The 7987-nt window shown below is 47.8% G+C and overlaps 1 protein-coding gene across 1 annotated transcript in view; it reads left to right on the top strand.

The window, feature by feature from the left end:
• LOC118596697 (maestro heat-like repeat family member 5) overlaps positions 1-7987 on the top strand; it is a 69335-nt gene that overhangs the window by 7300 nt on the left and 54048 nt on the right. The window contains exons 4-6 of the mRNA XM_036207574.1: positions 1768-1949; positions 2785-2930; positions 3702-3830. Of these exons, the coding sequence (XP_036063467.1) occupies positions 1768-1949; positions 2785-2930; positions 3702-3830 (457 nt within the window). The remainder of the gene's footprint in view (positions 1-1767; positions 1950-2784; positions 2931-3701; positions 3831-7987) is intronic.

Below are 7987 nucleotides of genomic sequence, written 5' to 3'. Positions count from 1 at the left end.
AAAAGAGAATTGCTCTACGCCTTGTATGCACTAAGTACAGATGTAGATGTCATTGAAGGGGATTCTGTAAACCTTCAGAATTCTGCCTGGGCCTCCTCCCGTCAAACACTGGCCACTGTGCTCATGTCAGCAGCTCACCAAAGGTCACAGGCTTTCCTGGTCCCCACTAGAAACTGGTCTGTGTCCCAGCAACCAGCTTTCACAACCTGAGGCTCACCCTGCAGGTTTCCCATCTCTTGGGGACCATTATCCTGCACTGATGTTGTCTACTGCCTGGTGACAATGATCTTATATGTCTTGTGGCAGTCTCTGATTTGTATAAGGCAAGAAGGAAGTCTGGTCCTGGTTGCTCCATCATGGATGCACAGATGGCAAGAATCAGAGACATGGCGTGACAAGTGTCACATATGAAACAATGACTAAATAAACATTAGAGACTGCTGCCTTCTAGGATGACCATGAGGACTGTTAAATACACTCATGACGACTGCCTTCTAGTACACCCCGTGATGGCTGCTTTATCATAGGCCTCATAGTCTTCTTGTTTAGTCTGCAGACATGTTTATCCTCCTCATATATGGACCTAAGGAGCAGTCTGGAATAGGCCTTCCCCATGAGAAATGTGCAGAACTGAGACTTACACACGAACAAGCAGATGGGGTCTTGAAGCAAGAAACAGGAGCCAAGATGGAGTCATGGGAGCGCTAGACTTGGGCAGCATCCAAAGCAAGAGTACTTTTTCTTCTGGCCCTGGATGGCGACTGCCAGTCTGGGGAGATAATTCCCACACTTTTGCATCTTCTGTGCCCCTACCCCTACTGATCCTGCAGATCTGCCCACATAGAGACCCCTCAAGGGACACCTAGGTGGTCAGGACATCCCCGTGGCCACTCTGAAAACCCTGACTCTCCAAGTCAATAAAAGAGATAGAGCTGGGGTGAGACACTCTGAGGCCTTCTGGACCACTAGCGTCTCTGTCTACCACCACTGCTGGGCCAGGTTGTCTTCTCCAGACCTTCAACTTCTCCACTCATGAGAATCTTTTGCCTAAGAAACTTTTATGAGACTCCAAGGACACCAGTGTGTATAATAGGGATACAAGCCAAACATCCCCATGGATAGATACATACAAGTCAAACATTGGCTGATCATAAAACCATAAAGTAATGTATCTTAATTCAATTGTCTGGTATGTAGGATCTTACCATTTATTAAAGATGAAAGCAAATTAGTTGCTAATTATATGGATGGGCTTGTTTGTCCAACACAATACAATCCAAAATTATGCTGACCTGATACTTACATGCTAAGTAAGGCTGGCAGGGAAATATTCAAAGCCTTTGTTTTCCATGACACTGTGTACAGTGCAGAATGAGTGGGTGGTGTGTTCAGAACATAGGCTGTGGTGAAGTCACACAATGCAGCCCAGGCAAACACTTCCAGAAACACCTCCAAATCATAGTATGTTTGATTTTGAATGTTTTTGGTATTGTATGTTCAGAAATCTTTTACTGTTATTAAGTTTTTGAGGCTCCAATATGTTGTTATGTGACCCTGTGTGGGGTAAGACCCAGTTTAATAAACTTTTCAACAATGTCCTGGAGCCTCAAGGCACCCCCCCTCCAGGCTCACCAGCCCGCTAAACAGAAGGACAGACGTGGAAGGACATTGCAGAGCCTGGCCCAGAGCAAACTGTGCCAATGCCCCCTGCACTTGAACTCACGTAAGCGCACGTGATGTTTACACACAGAACTTGCTCCATTTCAGAATCTTCTCCCACGTTTCTGTTTCTACGAAGGAGTCACTGTGCACCAAGGAACCTCAAGACTGTGCCTCCTGGGACAGACAGTCCCATCCTGCCACCATCATGCTATGCAGTTCCAAGAACAGCCAGGCTTCCTTGGTGTCCAAGGAACACCAGATGTTTATGGAGGAGGCCTACAATTCAGGTGAGGATGGCCTGGAATACAGCCAGACAATAGGTCCCTTCAAGTCCCTCCACTGGAAGCAGCTCTGAGGGTGAGGACTAGAAGGAGGCCCCCTCCAGGACTTTGTGTATCACAAAGGCTGTGGACAGCTGTCTGTGAGGGCCCTGGTTTGTTCCTGCCTTCTGGGGCACCAACAATATAAATCAATGTCCCCTCCTCCTCTTAACCACACTTCCTCTCCAACCACACCATTTTACACCTCAGAACTTCAGCGTAGACCTGGACCCCTCTTTCTGGAATGGCCAGGAGTGTCAGATGACTGGATAGACAGTGGGAAAATCAGAGAATTGATTTCTGAAAGGATAAAGAGATGGTTTTTGAGTGAATTTTTTACTATCTGTGTGGATATATTGCTAAATTGATCAAAACATGTATGAATAGATAGTAGTTAGCTGGGTGGATTAATGGACTGATCAGTGGGTGGATTTAGAAGTGCACAAGTGAATGGGGATTAAACAAATGTGCAATGAACAGACAGGCAAATGGAGAGCTAGATCACTGGATATACAGAATTAGGGATGAATGGAAGGGTGGTTGTGTCAATAGGTGGGTGAATGAATAGATGGAAATATGAATGTGAGAATAAGAATATGCTGATGAGCATGCATTTCTGCTCTGTCCCATCTTACACCCCACGATGGACCAAGTAGAAAGTGAGACTATCAGACTACTTCCCAATATGTCCAGCTCTGGTTTTCACCACATGCTTGTCCCTCCTTGCCCACCCAACCCTCTGACACAATAGGGGGTCCCTCCCCAAGGCCCACCATCCTCATACCCTTCTTGTCAACTTCAGCCATCTGCTTCAAGATGCTCCAGGACATAGCCACCTCAGACCCTCTCCAACTCAAGTACATCACCAAGAAGATGAAGAAGATGGCTCAGAGGACCGCCAACCTGGTGATGGAAACCTTCCATGACTACTTCAAAGACAATCCAGAGGTGATATTGCTTGGGCCCCTGGAGCAGGCATTGGAGCATAGGGGAAGAAGGTTGGACCTCAAATGAGGTTCAAAGTCTGAGTCCTACATAGGGCAGTTGCACCATTCGGGTAAAATGTCAATCTCTTTGCATGCCAGTAGGCTAAGTGGGGAGAAAAGAAGGTGTACTCACGTGGTCTCACCTTGCTCAGAGCACTCTTGTGAGGTAGAGGTTATGACTTTCAAAGATGAGAGATGATGGCTTCAGGAAAGGGGGATGTGCCTAAGGTCACAGAACCAGTACACGGTAGAAACTGATGGCTGAATGTGTGGGGGCAGGGTGGTGGACAAATGGATGGATGATGGATTGGTGGGCAGATGGATATAGTAATTGATGGAGAGGTAGGTTGATATAAGGAGGGAATGAGGGATGTGTGGGTGATGAGTAAACATGGGGATAGATGCATTCATTTATGAATGCTTGAATGCATGGATGCATGGATGAGGGAAAACCTGTCTAAGTGTTGGTAAGGAGATGATCTCCCTTTGGAGGCGGAATTTTTAAATCCCACAGCAGTTCCCTGAGGACAGAAACAGGCTTTTCTCCCTCTCAGGTCTGCAGGCCAGGCTCAAGGTCATCACAAGGCAGGTGTCCCCTAAGAATTACCAAATGAATGTGTCCACTTGTGCTCCCTCTCACCAGCCTCCTTGCATAGCCTTTTACCAGGGTGCTCCTTGGCATTCCCCATACTGTCAGACACCATAGTCCCAACATAACCTCTGTCCTCCACAGATCTCCAGCCGGCACAGATTCCGACTCTTCCAGGTCCTGCAGGCGGTCATTGGAGCCCTTGATGTCTTGGAGGAGGTATGGCAGAGGAACTTTATGCAGCTGGCCCTGGAGCACATGACCAAGTCCACGGTAGGCCTCCCTCCCCGGTACACAGACTAGTACCCTAAGGGCTTTGGTGTTGCGTCGGTTGCCTGGGGCTTCAAACTATGTGGGTGCACAGGATTTCTGAGTTCTCTCAGGTGTTTTCTGTATATTCATGTCCTTGAAATGGCCTGCTAGACTAGGGCCCCAGGGCTCTTAGGCAGGAACCAATCATCCAGCTGCAACTCTGCTCTCTCTCAGAATGTCCCTTCCTCACCATCCCTTCCCTGATGCCCATACACCTAAAAGGCATCTGAAAGGCCTATGCCAGGTTGTAACCCAGCTTCAGCTCCTTCCTCTTGGGGTCCTGCTTGATGGAGACATGCAAGCTTGGGACTCAGCCGCCTGAGCTCATCAAACCAGGTGTGACCCAGAGATCTCAATTACCCTCCCCCAGCAGTCTGTAGGCCATAATGACCTCCAGGGGCCTGGAACAGGTTGTTTTCTCCAGATCCACTGGTTCTGGGAAGCTTTGTGTTGAAGTAGATGCATGGCACAAATGATGTTCAGGGAACAGTGACTGTCACCAAGATGTACCACAGTCCAACCTCTAGCCTTCTATACATGAGCCCAAGCTTATTCTCTTTCTGTAACACACTGGAGAGCTCAGAAGGCTAATGTCATGGGAGAAAGTTTGTAATGCCATCTCCCCGCCACATCCAAACCACGGTCCAGCCATTCCCACACAAGGGCAGGAAGCCCACAGAGGGAGGTTCTGACTGAGAGACTATGGGTATGCTAAGTAACTGGGTAGAGATGGCCCCCAGGCCATTGATGAGACACAGGTTGTCCAGGGCCCATGATTGCAGAGTTATAATCTAACTGCAATGCAACGCTCACACACCCATCAGGATGTGAAGAACTCTGGCTCCTTGGGTCTTTTGCACAGCCCTGTGCTCAGCCAGCTTACCACCTGGTTATTATTACAAGAATAGGTGCATCCGCCCTTACCAAGAGGTTCTTATGCCCCAATTTTACAGAAAAAGGGATGGGGGGCTCATAGAGCTAGGGAGACTTGCTAGCCCAGGTGATGGAGAGCAGATTTGACGAGCCGCCTGGTTCCCAGGGAAGTCTGAACAGCCTTGATGTGCAGAGGAAAATGGGGAGCGAAGGCTGTGTCCGCCTCGTTCTCTTTTTTTCAAGTATTTTTTTTTATTTTATCATTGTGAAGTATATTGGACACACTGAAAAGCTGCACAGCAAAGGCAAGACTGACCACAAGTGCCTGCCATACCAGCGTATGGGGCACCATGAGGATCACCATGAATCTGAGGCCAACCTGGCCCACACAGTGTGTTCCAGGCCAACCTGGCCCACACAGTGTGTTCCAGGCCAACCTGAGCTATGGAGTAAAGCCCTGTCTCAAGAAAGTAAAAGAAAACAAACAAGCAGACAAAAGTAATACACACATGCAGGTACAGGCCTACTGTAGTAATGCTCTTTGGGCAGGGACCATGGCTAGAGGTGAAGACTATAGGACATGGTCTGGCTTCCATCTCCCTGGAGTGGACAAGGTCCCTCCCGATGCTTTGTGACATGAGGCTGGGGTTTGGCAAGCTAAGTGTGGGCACGGTGAGGGGGGCAGGGCTGCTCTGTATTTTCTGCTTCTGAACATGCCCAGATGTGCCTCCGCCTCTGCACCACAGGGTTGTTCCAGGAAAGCCACAGTTTCAGGACTTGTCATGGGCTCATATTATCCAAGCAGAGATAGTCTTTAGGCATTCCAAAGCCCAGCCTGGTGTCCTGGGGTTGCCCTGGCTCTCAAGTTCCCTGTCCCTTCCTCACTGAAGCCTGTTCCCTACAGCCCAACCCTTCCTCTTCCCCATCTGCTCTTAAGTTGGACTCACACATTGCCTGGCAGTTTCCTCACCAAGAACGTTTGGAAGGGACAATTTTGAGTTCTCTGTTTCTAGGAATCTCTCCATTCTCTTGAACTATGGACTGAGAATCACTGTCCCCTAGCCTTCATGCCCTCAGTGTGGTTGTTAAAATCCAGGGCCATCTGAACCCAGGTCCTCCATATATATGTCTTGCTTTTCCTCCAAAAAGTCTAGCATGGCTTTGCCTGGCATGCTCCACATAGTACACTGAGTCTAATAACAGAACTATGGTCATGGCCACACCTACTCCAACAAGGCCACACCTCCTAATAGTGCCACTCCCTGTGGGCCTATGGGGGCCATTTTCATTCACACCACCACAGCCTGTGTCCTCAACCTAGCACCAGCATCCTTTGATTCGAGAAAACTGCTCAGCATCCTGTACGGATGACACCATGTCTCTGCTCTATGTCAGAGCTGAGACAGGACTCCCTCTCCATACTTCCTGTTTCACCTCTCCTCACCTCTCCTCTCCTCTCCTCTCCTCTCCTCTCCTCTCTCCTCTTCCTCTCCTCTCCTCTTCCTCTCCTCTCCTCTCTCCTCTTCCTCTCCTCTCCTCTCCTCTCCTCCCCTCTTCTCCCCTCTTCTCCTCTCCTCTTCCTCTCCTCTCCTCCCCTCTTCTCCCCTCTTCTCCCCTCTCCTCCTCTCTCCTCTTCCTCTCCTCTCCTCTCCTCTCTCCTCTCCTATCCCATCTTCACCTCTCTGCACTGGAAGTCTACAGCATTTTAAACCTTTCACGAAGTATTGTGGTGTTGTATCTAGAACTTTGGAGGTAAAATCTTTCTCTCTTTATTAGCATATATTCATTGTGCACAACAGTGGGTGTGTTTCTCTGCTGTGACACAGAGAAACGTGTGCATCGTGCCTCTTGTTTTATTCACCCTTGTCATTTATCTCTCTCCATCTGGCTTATTTCATTTGCTCTCCTGTTCCATCCATTTTCCTGCAAAAATGAAAAATGGAAAACTCCAGCCTTTGTATGTCTGAACAAAGCTCCATTGTGTGTTTACACCACACTTCCTTTGTCTGTTCATCTTTTGGTGGAGAACAGGGCTGAGGCCATGCCTTGGCTATTGTGACCAGTGCCATGTAAGCATGGATGTGCTCGAGTCTCTGTGTGATGTTGACTTCAGATCCCGAATGGTAAAGATGGACCATGTGGCACATCTAATTTTCAGTTCTTTGGGGGAATCGCCATATTGATTTCCACAGGTACTGCACAAGCACAGGTTTGCATTCCCACCAACAGGGTACAAGCCCCACCCTCTAATGCCACCCATGCCAGGACTCGTTTTCTTGATGATAACACCTTGTACTGGTTAGGGTTTATTGTCAACTTGACATAAGCTAGAATTGACTGGAAAGGGGCCTGAGAGCTTGTTGGCGGAACATTAACTTGATTGTTAATTGATGCAGAAGGGCCCAGTCCACTGTGGGCAGTACCATCCCTGGGCAGAAGCCAGTGAGCAGTGGGTGTCTGCTTCAGTTCCTGCTGTGACTTCCCTCGGTAATGGATTGTGACCCAGGAGTGTAGGCCAAGTAAATCCTTTCCTACTCTAAATTGATTTCAGTCAGTGAGCGCTTCACCACAGCAACAACAACAACAACAAAAAAAAAAAAAAAAAAAAAAAAAAAAAGCAAGAGAGAACACAGCCATTCTTCATGGGGTGGCAGGGAATCTCAATGTAATTCTGACTTGGATTTCCCAGACGGCTAAGGATGTTGAACACTTTTTTTCATACGCTTATCGACCATTTGTACTACTGCTTTTGAAAACTGCCTGTTCAATCCATTATTGGATGATTTGTCTTTTGGTGTTTAATTTTCTTAGTTCCTTAAATGCTCTTGATATTAATCCCCTGTCAGATGAATAGCTACCAACGATTTTCCCCCATCTTGTGGGCTGACTTTTCACCCTGGTAATTGTTTCTTGCGCTGTGCCAAAGCTTTTTAATTTCATGCAATCCCATTTGTCAGGTTTTGCAGTTGTTTCCTGAGCTATTAGAGCCCTTTGCAGAAAGTCCTTGCCTCTGTTATGTGAACGAGAATTCCTGGAAAGAAGCTGTGTCTGCAAAGGCTGATTAACTGACGAGAACGTCAGCCTTGTGGAGAGGATGGAATGTCACAGATGCAAAGCCTAATTACAGTTTATCTTGGGCTATCTTTAGCCTACTGAATAGCCATCCCTTGCCCTCCTTTGTGTCAGAACAAATATTCCATCACTAACCGATAAAGACAGACTTAATATCCTAACAGATTAAAAAA

This window comes from Onychomys torridus, chromosome 16 (genome assembly GCF_903995425.1).
Source record: "Onychomys torridus chromosome 16, mOncTor1.1, whole genome shotgun sequence".
Lineage (NCBI taxonomy): Eukaryota > Metazoa > Chordata > Mammalia > Rodentia > Cricetidae > Onychomys > Onychomys torridus.
Note: the sequence above shows the minus strand (reverse complement) of the source record. Positions and strands in the feature narration are given on the sequence as shown.